Genomic DNA, 24298 nt, shown 5'->3' with positions numbered 1-24298 from the left:
GAACCGGTCATCTGTGTAAATGGAACGAAACTGGGCACCGTTGATGACTTTGTATATCTTGGCAGTACTATATCGAGCGACGGAATCCTCGATAAGGAAATCTTAGGAAGGATCAATAAGGCAAGTAAGGCCTTTGGTAATCTCGAAAAACGAGTGTGGGCGGACAGAGCCCTGACCTTCAAAACAAAGATAAAGGTATACGAGATTTGTGTACTACCTGTCCTCCTATATGCCTCGGAAACATGGACGACATATCGCTGTCATATCAAGGCTCTGGAAAGATTCCACCAGACATGCCTACGCAGGATATTTAATGTCACCAAACAAGCTCTCTTGTCCGATGAAGAGGTGCTCAAGAAGGCGAGCACATTCAGCATAGAGGCTCGAGTCTTTCGAAACCAGACTCGATGGGTGGGTCACGTAGTGAGAATGGAGGATTATAGGATACCTAAGCAATTGTTCTATGGGGAGCTTGAATGTGGCAAACGACCCAATCACAAACCTCGGAAAAGGTACAAAGATGTAGTTAAGGGAAACCTGCGGGCACTTGGCATAGAAATAACAAGGTGGGAAGAGATAGCTGAAGACCGGGAAAGTTGGAGGCGCTACGTCTACGCGGGATGTGAGAATTTTGAGGTTTTGAGAGTTGAGCACGCCACTATAAAGCGAGCCTTACGAAAGCGAGAGGATACAGAGGACTTTGATCTCGACCCCGCATACTCGTGCGGGATATGCGGCAGGGTGTGCCTGTCAAAGGCAGGCCTCAAGAGTCATGGAACTACGCATGCGGGACATGAACTGGGAGCACGGGAAGGAGGGGGGCGGTCACCAACAAGGTTATCCTGCAGAATATGCGGCAAACTGTGCAGGCCGGGTGGGGCTATGTGGAATCATATGCGGACTCACTCACACGCCATCGTATCGTGAGGGTTGGCCGTCTTCTGTAAAGAAGTGGCAGTCACCATATATATATATATATGTATATATATTTATATATATTATTATTAAGGCTATATATATATATAATATATATATATTATTAAGGCTAGTCGATCAAAAAGAGGGGATAACTTTCGAAAATATCGGCGAAAAAAGCGACCCCTCTTTGTAAAAAAGTGCCCAGTTGAAGGTGAAGGAATTAATGTTTTTAGCCAAATTTTTCGATATTTGTTAACCGAAGGGACGAGCTTCAAAATGATTCTGATCTCATGAAAATCTGTTGCCTCTATCGAAAGTTTTAGGCAGATATACAAACATACATCCATACATTTAAACAGACAAGTGAAATTTATATAATAGACTAGCGGGGGGAGGGTACCCGGCATTGCCCGGGTGTTTAGAGGTGCGTGTGCTAATCAAAACATAAGAGTAAGCGAAGTAAATATTTTTAAATATTAAAATGTTAAAACTTAAAAAAATAAAAAAATAAAAACACCCCAAAAAAAAACTAACGTAAGGCAAACGAACAATGTTAAATGTAAAAATGGGAAAAACAAAAAAAAGAAAACGTGAATGTGATGGAAAAATAAAACAGAAAAACAAACGTTAAAACTTTAAAAAATGTGGAAAATAAAAACCAAAAAAAAACACTGGCTTAAATAACCCTGTTTCAGTATTAAAATTTGAAAAATCAAAAAAAAAAAAAAAAAAAAAAAGACATCTCACACCACGATTTAAACCCAAAACCTTTAGATAATGAGGTGGCCCTCTAAGCAACTGAGCTAAGACAACGTCGACGAAATTGGATATGTGTTTTTGATATTTAAACTAAATCATGTTCCGACGTCATTTGCGCATGCGTAGAAGCAAACTTGTCATGAGAGGATGGTTTTTGCTGACCCCTCCCTGTGGAAAACTGATGATTTTAGGGTGAAGAAATTAATGTTTTTGGCCAATTTTTCGATATTTGTCGGGCAAAGGATCGCGCTTTTAAACGATTCCAATCTCGTGACAATCCGTGACTTGTGTCAAAAGTTTTTGCGAGACATACAAACAGACATACATACATACAAACACACATTTTCGCTTTTATATATATAGACTAGCGGGGGTACCCGGCATGACCCAGGTGTTTGTAGGTGTGTGTGTTGGGGGGGGGGTGATCAAAACAACGCTGTTTTAAAAAAAAAAACCTTGGCCAGGTGTTTGGAGGTGTAAAAGAAAAAAAAGTTTTAGTAGGAAAGTAGGCTTGAACCCCGAACCTTTGACGTGGAGATGGAAACGAAATGGAAAAAAAACCCTGGGGCCTAGCCATCTCGGCCACAAGAGAAGAGAAATGAAAAACCTCTTAATTTAACGTTTATAAAATGAAATTAACAGGTGCGAGAACCTTAAGTCACGTGATGTTTGACCTTGAAATATGACGCGGCTGCAAGCCAGTTTTCGCTTGTTTTATACTGAAAAGCGAAAGATACATGGGACACTCTAAAAATCTGGAAAAAATAGTGCGTGAAAGTCGGGCAAATTAAATACACATGCGACCCCCGTTCGTAACTCATAGATTTAGACATGATATAAAAAGTTTTAAGAAGGAATGAGCCGACCGAGAATCCAGCGAAAAAAGCCTTTTACAGACATACACAAAAAGCGAACATACATACATACATACACACATTTTCGCTCATATATATAGATGTACTTTACCCCTTCAACTATTCCCTTTAAATTTTTTACTAGAACGCCGCCCGCTAAATCGTAAAATACGCTTAAATATGATATTTTGATTAATGCAGATTTCGTATTTATTATTATACTAGTGAGGGGTACCCGGCGTTGCCCGGGTGTTTGAAGGTGTGTGTGTGGAAACTCCGGGGGTGGGGGGTGGGTTAAAAAAAAAAAGTAAGTATGAGGATCGAACCCGAACTGTTGAGGCAAAGTTGTAAATTAAAGTGTGAAAAAAAAAAGTGCGATGTTAACCATTGCCCCACCACAACATGCTAACGGAAACACGTTTGAATTTATTTAATTACTTGGAGTTAGCAGGTGCCCGTTTTAATAAGTTAATGAGGTCACGCTTGACTGTGGGATAGTACCTTCATTTACTGCTGAACACTTTCCCCCCCCCCCCCAAGATGTTATAGGAAAAAGACTAACCCACTTGCGGCGAGCGACAAATGTTGAATATTTATTTTCTCGAAATCAAGCAAATTAAATAGACAGGCGAGCTTTGTTGTTAACTGTGAGATATTACAATTTATATGTGATATAAAAGTTTTAAAAAGTTGTGAAGCAAGCGACCGCTTCTGTGAAAAAAGCCTTTTGTTGACATACAGAAAACGCGAACACACATACATACATACATACATACATACATTTTCGCTTTTATATATATAGACTAGCGGGGGTTACCTGGCGTTGCCTGGGTGTTTGGATGTGTGTGTAGTTTTGTGTAAATCAAAACTCCAGGGGGGGGGCGGTTAAAATAAAAAAAGGTTTTAGTAGGTGAGTATGAGGATCGAACCCGAACCCTTGAGGCGAAGTTGGAAATTAAAGTGTGAAAAAAAAGGGTGCGACGTTAACCATTGGGCCACCGATAGATACTAACGGAAACATCTTTGAATTTATTTAATTACTTAGATTTAGCAGGTGCACGTTTTAATGACTTAATGAGGTCAATTTTGACTGCCAGCCAGGAACGCCTTTTTTATTTTTATTTTCCCGAGATGTTGGTGGGAGGGGGGACCATCTCCCCTTGTCCAAATTGAATAGCAATTGTTTGATATAAGGAAAATATTTCCACATTGATCAAATCTGATTGCTTTCGGACATTTCCGGCGATGGCCACCGAAAAAATACCACCAGAATTAGTGTTGCCTTTATTGTACGAAAAAGTCTAATCCACATGCGGCGAGCGAAAACTGTTGAATATTTATCTTTTCAAAGTCGAGCAAATTAAATAGACAGGCGACCTCCGTTGTGAACACGGAGATATTATGATTTATATGTGATATAAAAAGTTTTAAGAAGTTGTGAGCCGACCGACCCCTTCTCTGAAAAAAGCCTTTCTTGGACATACACAAAAAGTGAACATACATACACACATTTTTGCTGTTATATATATAGATTATATTGGACCCAATACAGAGTAATGATTTAAAACGTTTGGAAAAAAAAAATAAATAAATAAATTGTGCGCAACCACCGAGAATCAAAGCCAAAATGTTTAGCTTACGATTTACTTTTTCCTTTGACGTTAATGCCTGAGCTATGAAGACATTTTTACTGCAAGGGTAAAAATTAAAACATGAACCAATAGTTTCCTTCAATCTGGGATACCCACTGCACATGAAATTTTTGTAGCAAGAGTTGCGCAATCACCAACCGTACCTCTCCTGGCAAGAAAAGATTCGGGATGACTAGAAACGGTGCCAAGAGGAGCGGAGAGCACATACAGCACCTAGAATTCTCAAGCAGTCACCCATCTGGTACTAGCCAGGTTCAACATTTCTTAACTTCGGTGATGTGACGATAACTGGTGTATCAACATGATTATGGCGTATATATATATATATATATATATATATATATATATATATATATGTCGTATATTAGTTCTCACGCGAAAGAGTAGGACACAAAATATTTTAAATAATAATAATAGAATAACAATAACAAAGATTTTCGCTGACGAGGACTACTATTGACCGTAACCAGTTATACAGTCCTTTTGAAATTCTCATCTCTATTTTTCTCGTTATGTACTGAATATTTGTTAATGAAACCTATATGAAATATCTTCCTTATTAAATTTTAAAGATTTTCTATTCTGAAAGAAGTTTTTAAAAATTTACTCAAAAAAAGTTATTTTAAAGTTTTTGTTAAAAAATTTCAGATTTTCTCATTATTCCGATCTGTATTACAAAGAGGGAGTTGCAAAAAATGAGTTGTGGTGTGAGGAGAAATATACCCTGAAACAGAGAGAATATTCAGACCTGTAATAATACAAAGAGGGGGTTGCAAAAATGAGTTGTGGTGTGAGGAGAAATACACACTGAAACAGAGAGAATATTCAGACCTGTAATAATATAAAGAGGGGGTTGCAAAAATGAGTTGTGGTGTGAGGATAAATACAAACTGAAATAGAGAGAAGGAGAGTTTTAAAATATAATCTTAAAAAGATAAATACAAGTTAGAAAAGCATTTCATCCAAGGCATGAAAATTGTTAAACAAAATGTTTTTACTATAGGCTTTAAAAATAAAGGTACAAGATTCAATTTGAAATTTATTTTTTTTCAAAGTGCGCTTTTATAAATTTTACAAAGTAAGGTATAAAAATTTAATTTAAATTGAATCAAAAAATTACCTTGGAATTATTTTATGTAATGTACATTTTGTTGCAATTTAAAACATTATCTTTCATCTAGCAATTAATGATATAGATATAAAATTTTCAATGATTTTTTTAAAAAAGGGCATTGGGCTTTCCGTAACTATAGCAAAGGTAAATGCTTTTCCCGTTAAGGGAATTTTTCTTTTTTCTTTCTCTTCAAAAATGCTCTATTGTCAAAAGTGTGTCTATTCATAAAGTCTGAAGGAATGCTTGTTTTGGAAATTTTTCAAACGATATAATGTTTGAAATTGTTCGACTGGACATGGAAACAATTGTAACGTAAAATGAAATACACTTTTTGTTGCCATCAACACCCTGTTTGAAGTCTTGATTTTGCTTCCACAGTATATATATATATATATATATAAATTTTTAAAAATAATAGGCGGAAGTTTCTCGAGAGCTCTTTCGGCTATCATCTCGTCAGGAGAAAATCGATAGCGAACAAAATAATATTGTGTCGAAAAATAAAGAGTTCTAATGAGGAACTTATTAAACGTGCCAAAAGTATGGGGACACTAAATAAATTTATTTACGTTTAAAAACGATTAAAATATTGGCACAACGAGGGAGAAAAAAAAAAAAAAAGCGGGAGAAAAGATTCAAAGTTCCCCAAAGAGAAACAATGCGTTTGATGTTTCTTTTTGCCGGCACAAAGAAGGTTGACGCACCGCAATAGAGACAGACTCCAAAATCTTTAAATGGTTTCTGGAGTCCGCTCTATGTAGCACCTCGAACCAATTTATTTTATATCTATCGGCACAGCACGGGTTGTCAACCAAATGCTGGCCAATAGCAGAGTCCAAGGCTGCAGAAGGAGGGAGACCACCAGACCCCATCCTCCCCTGTCTGATCTTCGATGGAACATGCTGGTTTATACGAGTCAAAAGGTGCAAGGATGTTCGCCCAACATAACCAGCATCGCACTGGCATCTAAACTGATATACAATATTACTATTTTGGATGTAAGGCAAACTATCCTTGCGAAAAGACGGAAAAGCAGGTCTCGTAGTATATACCAAACGCAAGGACACAGAATTGAAGCAGTCGTAAATACTTCTTCGAATCTATTTGGAAATTCTATTACTCCCCTCCCCAATCCACGGTAATTTCAAATAAACCGGGCATTTCAAGGGTCCAAACTTTTTAGGGGATTTAAAATCCACAACCTTTTTGAAAATACAGTCATCAATAAGGTCAACAGGATAACCATTATTGATGAAAATTTCCCTGATCTTATCGAGTTCAACATCTAATCTGTTAGGCGAACAAATCATGAGGGCTCTATGTACCAAAGTATTAATTAAGCCGACCTTACGTGATTTAGGTACAAAAGACAACCAGTTCACATTATCACTATATGTGAACTGGTTGTCTTTTGTCAAAAAGGTTGTGGATTTTAAATCCCTAAAAAGTTTGGACCCTTGAAATGCCCGGTTTATTTGAAATTACCGTGGATTGGGGAGGGGAGTAATAGAATTTCCAAATAGATTCGAAGAAGTATTTACGACTGCTTCAATTCTGTGTCCTTGCGTTTGGTATATACTACGAGACCTGCTTTTCCGTCTTTTCGCAAGGATAGTTTGCCTTACATCCAAAATAGTAATATTGTATATCAGTTTAGATGCCAGTGCGATGCTGGTTATGTTGGGCGAACATCCTTGCACCTTTTGACTCGTATAAACCAGCATGTTTCATCGAAGATCAGACAGGGGAGGATGGGGTCTGGTGGTCTCCCTCCTTCTGCAGCCTTGGACTCTGCTATTGGCCAGCATTTGGTTGACAACCCGTGCTGTGCCGATAGATATAAAATAGATTGGTTCAAGGTGCTACATAGAGTGGACTCCAGAAACCATTTAAAGATTTTGGAGTCTGTCTCTATGGTGGTGCATCAACCTTCTTTGTGCCGGCAAAAAGAAACATCAAACGCATTGTTTCTCTTTGGGGAACTTTGAATCTTTTCTCCCACTTTTTTTTTTTCTCCCTCGTTGTGCCAATATTTTAATCGTTTTTAAACGTAAATAAATTTATTTAGTGTCCCCGTACTTTTGGCACATTTAATAAGTTCCCCATTAGAACTCTTTATTTTTCGACACAATATTATTTTGTTCGCTATCGATTTTCTCCTGACGAGATGATAGCCGAAAGAGCTCTCAAGAAACTTCCGCCTATTATTTTTAAAACTATATATAAATTCTGTACCTCTAAACATTTATTTAAATATATATATATATATATATATATATATATATATATATATATATGTAAATATACCGGGTGTCCGTAAAGTTACTATACAGTCTTACAAGTTACTATACAGACACCCTGTAATTTATTAACAGTACAGTAAATTTGCGCTCTTCCAAAGTTAGCTTGCGTGGCATGCTTGATTAAATAAACCTGTAAAAAAAATAAATATTAACTATTAATACAAATATAATACAATAAAACAATAAGACTGTATAATAACTTTACGGACACCCTGTATATAATATATATATATATATATATATATATATATATATATATATATATATATATATATGCAAATTATAGTGATTCAATGAAATTATATATATATATATAATTATTTACTACAATAATTAAATACCTACAGACACTAGTGTTTCATCCTTTCAGGAATCTTCAGTGCAGGGTGTCACGATTAACGCCAGTCAATAGATTCGAACCTAGCGACACAAGTCACCGCTGGCTTCATTAGCAAGGACCGGATCCATTCAGCTACCGTTAACCACGTGAAATAACATTGAAATTAAACATTTTATTTTTTAAAATGTTTTTTATGTCAGTCAGAGTGATCTAATCATTATATGATGATCTATGCATACGAGCTAAATTGACCGACTTAATTCAACTGAAAGTGCTCAACGATAAGAAACGAGTTTCTTAAAGGGGCTGACAATTATTTACTATGATAATTAAATACCTACAGACACTAGTGTTTCATCCTTTCAAGAATCATCAGTGCAGGGTGTCACGATTAACACCAGTCGATATATTCGAACCTGGCGACACAAGTCATCTCTGGCTTGATTAGCAAGGACCGTATCCATTCAGCTACCATTAACTGCATGAAATAACGTTGAGATTAAACATGCACATGTATATATACATGTGTTATGTATTTGAGTCTAGGGATATTAATAATGCAACATTTATTAAGAAAAACTAAAACTCAGAGTTTTAAGAAAAATCTATATATTAATACGATAGCGTATGTGTTATTTTCTGTGTCACGCTTATATCCGGGTCATTTAATTTTTATGTACTTCCATTTCTTTTAATAAATAATTTTACCAAGAATTCTTCATAAGTTTTGGTCTCGATTTCGATTATAGCTGATCACAGTTAAGTCATCTATATTTTTAATAAATAATTTTATCAAGAATTCTTTATAAGTTATGGTTTCAGTTTCAATTATAGTTGATGGCACTCCAGTAACCTATTTTTTTGATAAATAATTTTATCAAGAATTCTTTATAAGTTTTGGTTTCGGTTTCGATTATGGCTGAAGGAACTCAAGTTATATATATATGTATATATATATATATATATATATATATATATATATATATATATATATATATATATATATATATATATACATATATTTTTTTTATATCTTATTTCGGTTTCGATTCAAGCTAATGCACCCAAGTGATATGGATATATTTTTATATTTTTGAAATCGCAACTTTATAAAATATAAAAATCGATAGAACATTAACTCTATACTAATATATACGAAATCTGCAAGAATTAAAATATATTTAAGCATACTTTACAACCGGCCTTTGCCAGGCATCCCTGCTAGCGTAGATAAATGCTTTTATAGTTTTAACAAAAATCTACAATAATATCAGAGCGTCTCCATTTACACTGAACATCTACAGAATGCCAACATCAATATATTACATATGAATGAGTCCCCTGCGGATTTTCCACAGGTCTCGCTAGTAAAAAGTATTTCTTATGCATAAAAGCAAAGAAACAAAATATTTACAAATGGTCTAAGGAAGATAAGCAAACTCTTAATTCAGTCTAGCTTATGTTTAGAAGAAAAACATTGATGAGAGAGAAAGTTTAAAAAGTCTTTATAATTACTAAATGTACAGTTTTTCTGTGAGGGTGCTTGTAATTGATTCTTTTCATAAAATTCCTTTTGACTGGATTTGGATCCCAGGAAATAATGGCCAAAGTTTACCTAGTCAGCATCTGACAACCTGGTGCAGTGTAACAACTCAAACTGACTCACTAACCGAAGAGTTGACGCTATCGACGTTCTTTTATAGTTTTGGTGAATCAAAAGTTCCAGAAACACTCAAAATGGCAGATTGCAGCATCTCTGGATCGCGATTTAACTCCCTTGTTTCATTCCTGATGCTTTCCTTCAATTCTTGCAGGATTCAGGGTGTCCACAAAGTCACTGCAAGAATTGAAGGAAAACATCAGGAACAAAATAAGAGAGTCAAATTGCAATCCAAAGATTCTACAATCTGTCATGAATAATGTTTTGAAAAGAGCACAAATATGCAAAGCTGAAAATGGGCAACATTTAAAAGATATTATTTTTCATGAATAAAGATTTTTTTCAATTTCTCATTTTTTTTTTTTTTAAATAAAATTTCCCTATATCTTAGTCAGATTTTGTTAAAATTACAAAAAGATATCATCAAAAGTAAAGAATCTATTTTATTTATTTATTTATTTTTTTTTATTACATTTTCACCCCAAACAAGGCGCATTGCCACTTTGGTGTAGGGGGCTACTATCAGGAGCAGCAACTACTGGGTCACTATGTTGGGATTTGGGCAGCAAGATGTCGGTTCACGTTACACTTGAACTTCTGTATGTCAGTACAGTTGAGGAAGCAGGAACTTGGAATGAAATTCCAGAGTCTAGCGGTTCTGGGGAAGAAACTACTGGAATAGAAAGATCTTTACATCTAGGGATCTCTACTGCGTGGGGGTGGGATTTAGCTGCCTGTCGGGTTTGTCGAGGGTGTCTACGTCGTGGGGGCACAAGTGTCTGCAGTTCGTCAGAGCATTCACCATTAAAATACTTGTAGAACAGGCAGAGGGATGCAACGTTTCGTCGATGGGACAGAGGCTGAAGCTTAGATGCCAGTTCAGAGCCTATCAGATTGGCGACTCTTTTTTGAACCTTGTCTAGGAGCGAGAGCTTATTTAAGTTCCAAATCCTTCAGTGACTTTTTGGACACCCTGCATTATATAAAAGGAACTGTGTGTGTGAGAGAGTTCATTCTACAGCTTCAATGGTGTTGTTACATTTTAACACCTGTTTATAGTTGAAGGAGTGTTTAGCTGTTGTGTTGCCATTGCAAATCGACGTACCTTGCGGTGTCCTCACTAAATCATTTTAACAGGCCACACACACACACACACACACATATATATATATATATATGTTTTGGGTGCAAGTCAACATATGATACACGTAACAAAGACGACATAGGATGACATACCTGTCTGCTGCTGGCCACTTTTTTGGGATTCACCAACTGTCCTTGGGGGAGCCAGAACTTGCTGTAATGAAGGCATTCAAGACATGGACTGAAGATGATGTGTGTTTTTATATGTTTTTTTTCACTCCCAGGCATTACGTCAGCAGAAATGGAGTGACCGACGATCTTTGGCTTGTGGGTTCTCTGACTCCCTTTGTAGATGGTCACTTCTCTCATGGAGAAACCTTCTTAACCCATCTTGCTTGTTTGGTGTCTCAGATCTAACTCAACTAAGTTTAACTCAGCTAAACCGAAGCACCTGACACATCACATCTGGTCCCAGCTCTCATACTTCTGGTGCAACTGACTGGTCACCAAAGTTTGACACCTGTCAAAACGTGACATGATTCAAATTCTCTGTTGTTTACTCTGCTAAATAGATAGATAGACAGATAGATAGATGGACAGATAAGATAATTATATAAACTGATCTGAGTTGGGACACATACATCAAATCCTTTCCCAGGACTGCTGGGAAAATGCTGGGACCGTTCTACAGTTCCAATAGATATCTCACTGCTGATGCAATTCTCTACATGTATAAGAGCCAAGTGTGTCGAAGGATGGAATATTGTTGCACATCTGGGCAGGAGCTGCTAGAAGCAGCTTATCCTGCCTTGACAGAGTTCAAAATAGACTTTGTAGCCTAGTGGAGGATGCCCTTTCCTCTTCGCTGGAACCTATTTCCCACAGCAGAGACGTTGCCAACCTGTCTCTGCTTTATCGTTATTTTCATGGTAAGTGCTCATCTGAGCTCCAATCCATGTTCTCCCCGTGGTCTGACTTTCACGAAAAACACTTGTCTAGCTGAAACCACTGGCAATAATTTTCCCCACTCTTTATCTGTGCCTAAACCTAAACATAGATTCCATGAACAAAGCTTCTTTCTTAGAACTGCATGCCTGTGAAACTCTGTTCAGTTTTCCTGCTTTCCAACTGACTACAATATGGTTGTCTTCAAGTTCAATATAAACAAATTCTTGATTAGCCATCCCCTTAAGTAATCCAATTTATCAAATTTCCTCTACTATCGATGACTGACATGTTCCCCTTGATCATTGTATTCTCATTAACCTTATCCTCGAGTGGCCCTCGAGCCTTGATAAGTGGTGAATCCTTTGTAAAAAAAAAGTACAAAAAAAAAATAGATAGATAGACAGATAAGATAGGTAGATAGATTGATGGATAAAGATAGATAGATACACAGATAGGATAGATAAAGAAAGATAGATAGATAGATAATGATATAAACAGATAGATAGATACACATAAGATAGATATACAGGGTGTTCCAAAATGGCTGACCCCCATTCTAAATGCCCATATCTCAGAAACTACTTGATGGATCTTAATGAAACTAAATACACTTTATGTTGAAGGTCATAAGTTTTATTGGTTAAATTTACAAAGAAAAGTAAAAATATTTGTTGGTTCTATGACAGATTTTCATAAATGTTCAATATGAGCGCCACTTGTGACTCTGCACACATCGAGTCAGTATTCGAGCTCGTGCCAAACTCACTGTAGCATATCTTCGGGAACAGTTTCCAGTGCAGTTGTAATTCTCTGTTTCAGTTCTTCAATGTTAGTTGGAAGAGGAGGTATGAAGACTAGTCCTTTTACATAACCCCAGAGGAAAAAATCGCATGGAGAAAGGTCAGGTGGCCATTTCAGAAGCAAATCGTCTTCTTCACTACCCTGACCGATCCATCTCTCTGGCAGAACCTCATTGAGGTAGGCTCATACAGGGAGCTTCCAGTGAGGTGGAGCCTCATCCTGCTGAAAAATGAAACCTTCATCTTCATTTTCTATGAGTTGATCAATTAGCCAATTTTGAAGCATTTGGCGATTTATGTCTGCATAAGCAGCTCTTTTATTGAAATTTTTGGTGCCAAGTCCTAATTTGTTTTGTAGTTGGTGCCTTGTTTGCAAAATTTGTGAAGAAGGCATGCTGCACTGTCTTCGGTGACTGAGTCCGAGCATACTCTAACACGCAAAATGCCTTTTCTTTTGGAGTGAACGGCATTTCTTAACCTGAAAAGATAGAAATGCCATACATTACACACAAAAACTTGAAACGTTTCTACACAAGCTGTGAACATTTGAAGTCATTCCAATGAAAACTGTCCAAATTATTAGCCTACGAAATGATGTCAAACATTTGGAACACCTTATAGGTAGATAACGATAGATAGATAATTATATAAATAGATAGATAAATAGATAATTAACTACTTCTACCCGGCTATTATCTAACATAACATTGGAAGAGAGTAACTCGTACACATGCTCATATTTTTATAGATCTAAGGGGAGATAACTCCTGCATACGTCTAGTTAGTCCAAGAGGCATAACTGTCACCTCTACATGCCCCCCCTCCTCCGTTACCACAGAAGGTATGAACGTGGTCAGTTTCCTCGGTCTGAGAATTCATGCGACTTCCTACGCATTTGTGGGGACAGACCTCTCAGCGCTCATCTTGTACAACCGGATGCTTGTCTTTCTGGTGGTTGGTTGACTGTTTGTGAACATTTTCCTGTGTCGCTTTCCCCCATGTTTGTAATGTCATCCACTTCTATGTCATCATCTCCACTGTGTTGTTGATTCACCTCCCGACCGATGTCCATTGGTTTGTCCAGGATCTGATTCTATGGTGAATTTGGATCTGCAGGTGGCTCTGGTGTACCTGGTATTGTCAGTTACCTGCTATTATCAGTTACCCTATGTTTCTACGATCCTCCTTGTTTTTGTCCACTGTTCTAGATCAGGACCAAGTCTTTGATCTGAAGCTCGCTGAGTGGATAGCAGTGATGATTATAGAACTAATCATTCTGCATGTGCCTTTTAGCCATTTCCAGCTCTCTTCAGATCCGCAGGTGGCTCTGGTGTACTTGGTGTGATGGGAAACATGGCTATTTCATTCGGTACATACACAAACTTTCTTTCTCATACTACAGGACAACCCCCGTCCATACATGGACGCAAGCTCCTACTACCAACTACAACACGTATATGCTGAATCCTCTCTCTTTTAACAGGCCTGAATTCTATTCAATCTATATTTTCACACAAGAACATTTTCAGCTCCTAACCCGTTTTTCTTTGATATTCTTATTAACGAAGATAACAATAAAGTTGCTTTTAAATGCTAAAATGAGACTTCTTTTTTTTCAATCTTTATTCCATTGTATCATTGACACTTAGTCAAACAGAGATGATGCATGGAGTGTCTCCCTCATGGTAACAGCGTTCTGCTTCTGTAAGTCTACAGTTCGCTTGGGGCAAACATCTTTCTTTGGTGCCACATCCATCCTTAAACACCAGATGGTGGAGAGTGGCTACTGGTACCGGTTCTATTATTCTGAGAGTGACGTCTCTGTCCAGCTCTAACTCTCTTCTTTGAGTGGTGGAGGACAGATATTGGTGTGTGTGTAGCTATGGGCTTTGCACCTGGAGTAAATTTAATGTCTAGTTATTTACTCTCCATCATCTGCAGTGGTTGATGAAGGCATGTGTTGAACGCACTAAATTTAAAGAGGTCTAGCAACCATTGCTGAAGTTTGTGCCTGTTGGCTTGTATAGGTTTGAAAGATACAGTTTCCAGCTTTGTCAGAGCTAGTGGACTGCACGAACACCCGCAAGGGGCTGTCTCTTTCATCCTTGCAGAGCTGTTTTGAGACAACGATGCCAGGAAATTAGAAGAAAAAAGACCCAGATTCTTTTAACGCAGTTTTTAACAAGCAGAAACCAGATGTTTTGTCCAATACTGTTGTGGAGACGCCCACTAATTAACATTGGCGGGTGAGTGAGATATATAAATGTATCAATCACCAATACCAGGGGAGTTCTGCAACGACCGCCAAATAGGCAAGACGCCTATGTTGCCTCCAGTAAGACATGCAACATGCCACCTGCCGTAATATCTCCAACTGAAGTATATCTGAAGAAATATAAATATGTATATAACTTTTCTGCCTAATATATTATTGTTATACCTTTACTTTCCGTGTTCTTCTTAATTATTTGTGCAGACAACAAATACATATACTGCTTGCCCTTTTTCTTTTGACTCCACTCTTATGTGTAAAAATGAGACTCCCTTAATGTGTAGCTGGTTATTGGTTTTGCTTCTTATTTAGTTGGTGGTTGGTCGTAAGTACTCGTACAGGTACCTGAGGATTCTCTGGATTTCAGGCCGGACCAAGCAAGTCTGGTCCCCTGTATCTACAAATGCTTGAATTAAGTGGGTGAATGCACTTACAGGTTTCCTCTGCACCCATTTGAAGGTCACATGAATCTTGGGCATCATGGTTATTTCTGCCCCTATTGAGGGAGATAGTTCCAGAGTGGTCATCTGAAAAGACATCTTGCCTCTTAGAGTCTTAAGCGAAGCCTCATTTTCGTCTCTCATCATTTTTATGGTACACCTTCCTCACATGTCTGGTTATTCCACACAACCAGCATTTTAATTTGACCACCAAACAATCCTTCTAGTTCATTGACCCCCCCCCCCCACACACTCTTTGGATGTAAAGTCCTTCTATGTCCTCTGTAGGGGCGGACACATTTCAGGGGTGACTAGGTTTCAGTCTTTTGTATCAGCAATTTATGGTTTGATTTTTGCATTTGGGATGAGGTAAGAGATGACACGGTACTACGGAGGTGGGGTATTGATTCGTTTGACGCTTCTAGACAAACCAACCAGTTAAATTTCTGTTCCAGAGTGATGAGTGAAGCTGCTTCTGCCAATATTTTACTCTGGTATTCCAAATTCGCTAGACCAGTGACCAACGGTCCAGAAACTATGTCCACATGTTTTTTGATTAGATTTAACCTTAAAATCTAGCTTTGCCATGTAAACGAGACTGAAAGTGTGTTATCAATTCATTAGTTTCTTGTGTACTCCCTTGTGTAACTCCTTCACTGTTGCCAGTCGTATTTGTTGCACAAGGTACTCCTCTATCACTGAGTTGAACATTGCTAGTCGTATCAAGTCAAACATTAACCTGTTTACCTTAGATGTGAGGGCCGCTTGTAACCCTAAATTACCCTATATGTGCTTTCAGATGCACTTGCTCATACCACTCCCGGGCGACGCCGAGTATTCTGCTAGTACAAATATCCACCTATGTTATCGAATCCCAGGCGATGCCAGGTATTCTGCTAGGAAACATTCCACCTATTTCATCCAATCCCAAGCAACGCCGAGTATTCTGCTAGTACATATATTCAATATGTGTTTATATTTGACCTCTATCACCCCCATAATAGCGGAGTTACTATCTTTAAGAGCATATCTGAGAAAATTGACCTCATTCTGACTGCTCATCCTTCAGCTAACATTCACGTGTGGAGACTTCAGTGTTCACAGTGTGGAATGGTTAGCCCACCCAAGCAAGACAGATGATAAGGGGAGGTTCTGTCATGATGTTTATAACCTAACTCAGATTGTTTATGAACCCACCCGTGTACTCAACACTGATGGTCAGTATGCAAGTCTCCTAGACCTTTTTCTCACAACTTGCCCTGAGCTATATTCATCTTCCGTTCTGTCCCCACTGGAATCTTTCAACTACTCTGTTGTCTCCATTAAGATAAAAATGTAATAAGTTCTCCAACAGCTCTCTCCACCGTACAGTATATTGATACTCTATGGCTGACTGGGATAGCTTCCATACATTTATATCAGATCTACCTCTGCATTCCATGTTTATAAAAAGAATGTGTCCTCTATAGTATCAGACCTGATGGAATGATTAATTGTAGGTATAGACAGCTTCATAACCTCCAAAATATTCCAGCAAAAACCTAACAGCCAACTATGGTTCTGTCAAGAATATGCGCACAGAAATCACTATTTTCATTGCTTCCAATGTAATAAATGTACTGAAACTAAAGCTGCCTTCAGAACTGCCTGCAACCACTATAAAAGAGTAATAAAGAATGCGAGAGAGTTGTATGCTCAGTCCATCAAGTCCAAAGTAGCTGAGCAGTGGCTTGGTTCCCACCAATTTTGGCAAATAACAACCATCATCAATGGACCTGAGGTAATTTCGTCAACATCGGACAAAGCTAGACTCTTTGCCAGAAAATTTGCAGCTCATTCTACCCTATGCAATCAGGGCCACAAACCCTCTTGTATTTCCTCCTGTGTCTGAAAACATGCTTTACAACATGCAAATATCTGTGCGCGATGTTCCCAAGCTAATCAAAAACCTCGATTCCAGTAAAGCAACTGGCCCTGACGGCATTCTAATTATAGTGCTCAAAAAGCTTCAACCAGAATTAGCTCCCAGACTTACAAAGCTGTTGAAGCATTGTCTTAAGGAGAATTGCTTCCCAACATCCTGGAAAACCTCATCAGTATGTCCCGTATGTAAAAATTCAGGTGATCGGCCATCTCCTTCTCAATACAGACAGATCAGAAGCGTGTGTTATATCCCAACTATCATAAATAGACCTGAGATAATCTCGGCAGCATCAGACAAAGCCAAACTCTTTACCAAGAACTTTGCGGCTAATTCTGCCCTTTGCAACCAAGTCTGTGGAAACTTCAGTGTTCACAATGGTTAACTCACTCAAACAAGACCGATGATGAGGGGAGGTTCTGTCATGATTTCTCCATTGCTTATGACCTCACTCAGATTGTTCACTGGTGCTACCAGATCAGGCTGTCTAGTGGCTTCCTGAGACGAAATGCACGTACATTAAACTTCTATTTTTGTTTTCTATTCTCTTTTGTAAAACTTCTGTTCTGCAAAAACAAAAACAAAAACGGGTCCTGAATATGACCTTAAACTATATCCAATGGCGAGGCCCCAGCTTGCGGGCTTTGGAGAGTGTGGAGCCACCCTTTAATTGTCATTGCTCCCAGGTTCCATTCCAGGACCACGCTGTTGTATCAGTTAAGATAAAAATGAAATGTAATAAGTCCTCAGTAATAAAAGCTTAAAAAATATAGATTTACTTCTTTCAAATCCATTTTACAGATTATTTCTATTGCAAATACAAATAAAGTTATAAATTTTTTAAAGTGCACACGGACTTTATGGACACCCTGTATATATATATATATATATATATATATATATATATATATATATATATATAGGTGCAAATCTCTCTCTATATATATAGGTGCAAATATATATATATATATATATATATATATATATATATATATATATATATATATATATATATAGGTGCAAATCCAACTTCAACTTAACTCCCCCCCCAATAAAAACTGAAAAATCTTTATGTTGTATGTAGCCGTCACAGGACGAAACTATCATATTCCAAAAAATCATGTAACTTGATCAAGTAGTCTCTTTTAAAATAATTTTTAAGCGATTAATGTGAAATCGTTAATATTACTAGACTGATCTTGCAAGTTTAAATTATTGTGGAGTTATTTCCTATTGTCCTATTTTCAAAATTGCGACGCGAGACAGTCTCTTTTTGCTTATTCATAAAATTTAATTTTCTTAGTTAAAAATAATACTACTTGATCAATCAACGTGATTTTTGGAATATGACATATTAGTGTCGTGATGGATATGTACATCATAAAGCTTTATCTGTATTTTTTAATATTTTAATTAGATTGAATTCTGGAAAAGATCCGATATGGTTATGGTTTACATTTTGTGCGAGATATTCTAAGTGACCCTATAATACAATAGAACATCAAGGGCAGATAACTCTATTTTAAAAACATTCCTAACGTTATATGTACATTTAAAACCTCTGCTTTTTTTTAATTTAAAAAAGGTGCGGCAATCTTACTAGATATATCTCATGGCTTGTGAATTCTTTACAATGCAACGCGTTTTTAATAGCTCCACAGTGGTTTAGAAATACAGGTGAGTATTATCCGTTATTTATTTTATTCCATATTAACAGGTAAAACAATTAAAAAAATGATCGTATTTGATTCTTTGTTAGACACGTGTTTCTCTCGTGTTGATTTGGACGCTAATTTCAACCGTTTTGTTTGCAATTTTTAAAGTTCTTATTTTTAGAATTCATTGTAATAATAATAATAATAATAATAATAATAATAATAATAAAAACAACAATCAAAAGTACAATTTTTTTTTTTTGAATATGACGTCTTCGTCACGGAACGAAGATGTCATATTCCAAAAATCGCGTAAATTGATCAAGTAGTTTTTTTTTGTTGTGTGTTTATTCAAATTGGCACTTATGCCGGCAATTAAAAGAAAAAAAAAATACAGAAAAGTGTGTATATTGTACGTACTCGTTGCAGAACGAAGATGACATATTCCAAAAATGATGTAATTTGATCAAGTATTTTTTTTTTAAATTTTAATTCAAGCAAATCAAATTTTACGACTAAGCGAGTCGGCGTGTTTTCGTTGGCCATGATGAAATTCGATCAAATAAAAAGCGGGGGACAACTCACATCGAGGTAAAAAATAAATCTAATGTTCAATGCAGTTTAGTAGTAAAATCGCTAAAAATCGTAAAATTTTCTTAGTTTAAAATAAAACTACTTGATCGATTTACATAATTTTTGGAATATGACATTTTCGTTCTGTAATGTGAGAAATTTATTTCTCACATCTCAATTTCCTCCCTGCAGAGGCAAAAGAATCCACAAATACAAAAGCTATACCTTTCAAACTCAAAATTTATTCAAATGTAACAGCAATGAAAGTTTATTGGTTCTGGTATTGACCATTTGCAAAACGGTGGCCCGATTTGCCCCCATACGCATGGAGCCTTTAATTCAAATTCCTATTGTTGGAACGTTAGTTCGTTGTTCCTAGTAAGGATTCATGAATGTTCATGGTAAACTCGGCGGGAGTGATGGCGCCTATAATAAGGCATAATGTGAGCCCCTTGGGACTCAAGATAAATTGAGATAAAATCCAATATTTGGAAAATAAACATGCAGAACAGTTCTTGAATGTCATCCTCAATTAGGATAAATTCAGCAGTATAAGTAGTCTCTGCTTGTAGAGATGTAGTCCTTTGTTCACCAACTGTTTGGTGTTCATGAAGAAATTGTCTTAGCTCCTTCCAGTGGCAGCTGTTGGGTTTTGAGTCTATCCCGATGCCGAGTTTTGGCTAGACTGAAAAAGAAAGCATGATACAAAAGCATGCAAAGTCAGTCACCTGATACATTCAAATTTAAACCAATGACAGCCGACCGCTAATTCATGGGCGGACAAACAAGAAAAGATGGCTGCCGTATATGGAATTTCTCACACACTGCCAAGGAGGAGACGAAAAAGTAATGGATAATCATTACTTTTTCCCAATACAAGTTAATTAATAAAACAGTCGGATAAACAATAAATAGCAAGTTAATCCAGTAAACATAAGTCTTAACTCAGACAAATTTATAATTTTAATATGTTTTAATTCAGTTAAATTTCTTAACCTTAATATGTTTGTTTGTTAACAATTCAAATTGATATTCAATAATTATAACTTTAATTCAGTTAAAATTTCTTTATATATGTGTGCCACTGTCTGTTGTCAATTTTCAGTTAAAACCTCAAAATTCTCATGCATCCAGACATTAGCTAATTTCCATTATATAGACTGACCTGAGGCGCTTCATCCTTACAATTAGAACTACACCACTCCCCTAAGGTATCTTGCTGATTAACTCCCACGCAGCTGAAATGGTACCAGCTGTCACAGGAATCGCAGTACACCATTGGTGATGTTCCATCATTCGGAACAGAACAGGTTGGACAGAAAAAGGGATCCCCTTCTTCTATAAACTCAGTTGATACAATATCATCATTACCCTTAATTTCCAAGGGCACAAGATTTTTTTAAGGAATGGACCTGTTCGCACCCATCAACCGCGGAACGAGCATTATTGTCGCTTCCAGTAATTAATTTAATTATTTTACCAAGATTCCCAAACTGTTTGGTTTTGTTGGGAGTCTTAATAAGTACTACCTCTCCAACAATTGCTCCCAATTTCGGCATCGACTTCTCTTAATGACAAGAGGTAATGATTATGCCAGATACGATTGAATTTTTCAACAAATTTATTCCTCATTTCAAGGGAATGTAATAAGGCAGTCCTATTTGGGGGGTCAGGACATAATTCAGAATCATAATTATTAATAAGCAAACGAGGTTGATAGCCTGTTTGAAGAAAATGATTTGGAGTTAAAATACTAAAGTCTTTGTCGGCAGAAACAATATAAGTGAGGGGGTCTGTCATTTATTGCCTTTTGCACATCAGAAAGTGCAGTCAGAAATTCCAAATAATCCAACTTTCTTCTGCCCAATAGTTTCCTCAAACATTGCTTGGCAGTTTTAATTAGCCTCTCGCAGACTCCCCCTTGCCAGGCAGAGTAAAGGGGAATTGTTCGATGGATGACATGAATGGATTTAAATTGTTCCTTCAGCTCATCCGATTCGAGCACGTTCGACAACAATATTCCGGACGCAACAAAAGATTTTGCATTATCGGAATATGCATGCGTAGGGATACCAAATAAATTGGTAAACCTAATGAAGGCCAGCCTGAAAGAGCGGGTGCTCATGTCCGGCAATAATTCGAAGTGAATTGCACGCAAACTCATGCATGTAAAGAGTGATATGTACATTTTAACTTCTACCCCTCTAACCTTTATGGAAAATTGACCGGTGAAATCTACACCGACTTGTTTAAATGGGGGAGCAAAGTTCACCCTATGAGCAGGCAATAGTAACCCTGCAGGTGCCTTACAATGCAAAGCATTTATTTTTTTACATACAATGCAAGTACGCACAAAGGCTTTTACGACTTGTCTCCCCTGAGGGATCCAAACCCCAGACAGCCTTAACTTACTGAGGGTTGAATTAACCTCCATGTGGCAACAGTTAAGATGAGCTTCCTTAATCGCCAGTTTTGTTAAATAATGATTTTTTTTCCCAACAAAAGGGAAAACTTGACCTCAAAGGTCAGAATATCAGAATTCTGTATCCTACCTCTGGTTCTAATTAACCCATCTTTATCAAGGAATAACCCTAAGGCAGTTACCCTAGGGGGAGGCACTTTACTGGAAGGTTGTTTCAAGTAACCTAGTTCATGAGAGAAGGCCTCCATTTGCATATTAGCAAATAGCAATAATTTGACCCTATTAAAATTGTCAGCACTACGGTGACGTAACAAATCATAAAATTTCTACACTTTTTCTAAGATGCTGATTGCCTTAGTTAAGCTGGAATACCTTGAAATATCCAACGGGAAGGTATTTTCAGAAGGACGTATCTCCTGAGAGTACAAACATGATACAATTTTTTTATTAGTTTTGTTTAGACAAGGTAAGGGTGAGATTGGCCAATCAATGCCATCTCTATTGAGCCATTCCAGGCCATACATCCAGAAATTGAATAACTGGGAAAATTTAGAAGTGTTGATACCTCTAGTTAGTAGATCTGCCGGATTTTCCGACGAAGAAACATATTTTAATTTTGGTAGAATGCCAAATTTAATATTAATATCTTCTGAAAATGTTTTGATCTCCGCGATCCTATTTTTAACGAATATATTTTTCTTGGATCCTTTACCGTTCATGACCCATGAGAGGGCAACCTGGGAATCAGACATCAGGAAAAAATTATCAGTGTTAAGTGTCCCCAGAGCACCCAAAACCTGAGGGGCTACCTTAAGGGCTAAAAACATAGCCAATAGCTCCAAAGTGGGAAGTGATTCCCTTTATTGGGGCCACTCTGGCCTTTGCAAACAACAGAGAACAATTCGCTCCCTGTTTCGCATACAAGGTGAATCCGTACACGTTTTTCGATGTGTCATAGAAACAAATAAATTCGACAGACTGATTTTCTGACAATGCACGCCTGGGAAATTCAAACATCCTCAAGTCATTTAGATCCTTGACATGGGTTTGCCATAGCTTATTGAGCTCTTCGGGTATCCGCTCATCCCACAGCAATTTGCTTTTCCAGATCGAGCTGACAATGATCTTCCCCTGTATCGTGACGGGGAGAAGCATAGATAAGGGATCATATACTCCTGATATTTGCGAAAGACTCCCCTGTTTGGTATTGACCTCAGGGTCCACTAAAGTGGGAGGAAGTTTGAACGTGTTCCGAATAGGATCATATAGGTATCCCAATACCTTCTCAAAGGCTTGAGATTTTAAATATACCATCTTCCTGGTTTGTCTAATCACAAACCAGTTCTCAGTCACATGATCAAGTGTATAAAATGTAAAACTGACAACAAGCTCTCTCTTTTTCTCCCTACTGGCAGCGGACACCGCCTGGGTCCTTTGACCCGAGAATAACGTAAGTACCACAAGCCAACCTGGCTATCTTCACACACGACTTTCTTTCTCATGCTACGGGAATCTTTAATCTTTTGTCCACATGCGGCACACATACAAACTTTCTCTATCATGCTACACGACTGCTCACATCGATACACAGACACACACTCCTACTATCCACTACAATACGTAAACACACTGGATACTTTAATTTTATTTTTTATTTCGGACTATTAGTCTCATCTTTATTAGTTGTTGTTTTTTTTTTTATCTTTTTATTGGTTCACAACGTTTCGGCCAACTTCCTCAACAACTAATAAAGATGAGACTAATAGTCCGAAATAAAAAATAAAATTAACATAAAAATGCTCATCTCAAAATAAAAATTCCAATTAAGGAATAATATATATATACACTGGATACTTCTCTCTTTCTTTCTTCATTAACCGGCCTATCTTATCTACATCTCAGGAATGTCTAATCCTTTGTCCCGACTACTACTGATTACAACACGTGTACACTGAACTATTCTCTCCTTCAACAAGCTGGTATAATATTCAATCTATCCTTACACACAAGAACACTTTCTGCTACTAATCCGTTTCTCTGTTGTACACACTACTAACGAAGATGACAAATAAAGTTGCTTTTAAATATCAGAATGAGACTTTCTTTCATCGTTTTTATTCTATAAGTGTCTCCAGTGATGTTGGTCTAACCAGTGTTGAGGGGGAGCAGATTACGAACTACCAAGGTCTTATATGACATGAAAATATGGAATCTTAGGAAAATCTGCATTATCCGAGTAATTATAAGAGCAACCAGATTCATGAAAGATAATTTCAAAAACTACCTCGCAACTATACCCGGTGAACCAAGTACAGCAGAGATTCAAACAACTGCATCTAAATGGACGGTTAGAATCTTTAAAATCTCTTAGTTGGAATATATGTAGTAGTAGGTGAATATCTCACATTCGTCAGATGCCTTATCCTCGGTTAGAACAAAATAATAAGATGTTTTTTTTATAAAGCAAGAATCCAAATGTGTATATGCATATGCATAGATTAAAGCCATGTATTTTCTTGCTTTTTTAAACTGAACTTTTTCCCCCCGGAATTGAATATTTCACATGAACAATTACATAAAATTT

At 37.1% G+C, this 24298-nt stretch overlaps 2 protein-coding genes across 3 annotated transcripts in view; one reads left to right on the top strand and one right to left on the bottom strand.

Annotated features, from left to right (window-relative positions):
- The window catches only part of LOC145246115 (high-affinity choline transporter 1-like), a 145640-nt gene that overhangs the window by 38377 nt on the left and 82965 nt on the right, over positions 1 to 24298 (top strand). Inside the window, exon 1 of one of the 2 annotated variants that reach the window (XM_080107948.1) lies at positions 18595 to 18741. The exons of the other annotated variant lie outside the window; for it this stretch is intronic. The gene's annotated coding sequence lies outside the window, so the exon portion shown is untranslated. Of the gene's footprint in view, positions 1 to 18594; positions 18742 to 24298 lie in introns of those variants that run through there. 2 annotated transcript variants of the gene reach the window in all.
- Positions 22525 to 23028, bottom strand: LOC145245663 (uncharacterized). The gene has a single exon (XM_080107221.1). The coding sequence runs from the start codon at positions 23026 to 23028 to the stop codon at positions 22525 to 22527; it is 504 nt and encodes a 167-aa protein (XP_079963347.1).

The sequence above is a fragment of the Euprymna scolopes genome, chromosome 23 (assembly GCF_053919585.1).
Source record: "Euprymna scolopes isolate OS-2025 chromosome 23, ASM5391958v1, whole genome shotgun sequence".
Classification (NCBI taxonomy): domain Eukaryota; kingdom Metazoa; phylum Mollusca; class Cephalopoda; order Sepiida; family Sepiolidae; genus Euprymna; species Euprymna scolopes.
Note: the sequence above shows the minus strand (reverse complement) of the source record. Positions and strands in the feature narration are given on the sequence as shown.

Bases quoted from the DNA above. Each gene is read 5' to 3' on its own strand.
- LOC145245663 (XM_080107221.1), bottom strand. From the start codon at position 23,028: ATGGTATATTTAAAATCTCAAGCCTTTGAGAAGGTATTGGGATACCTA.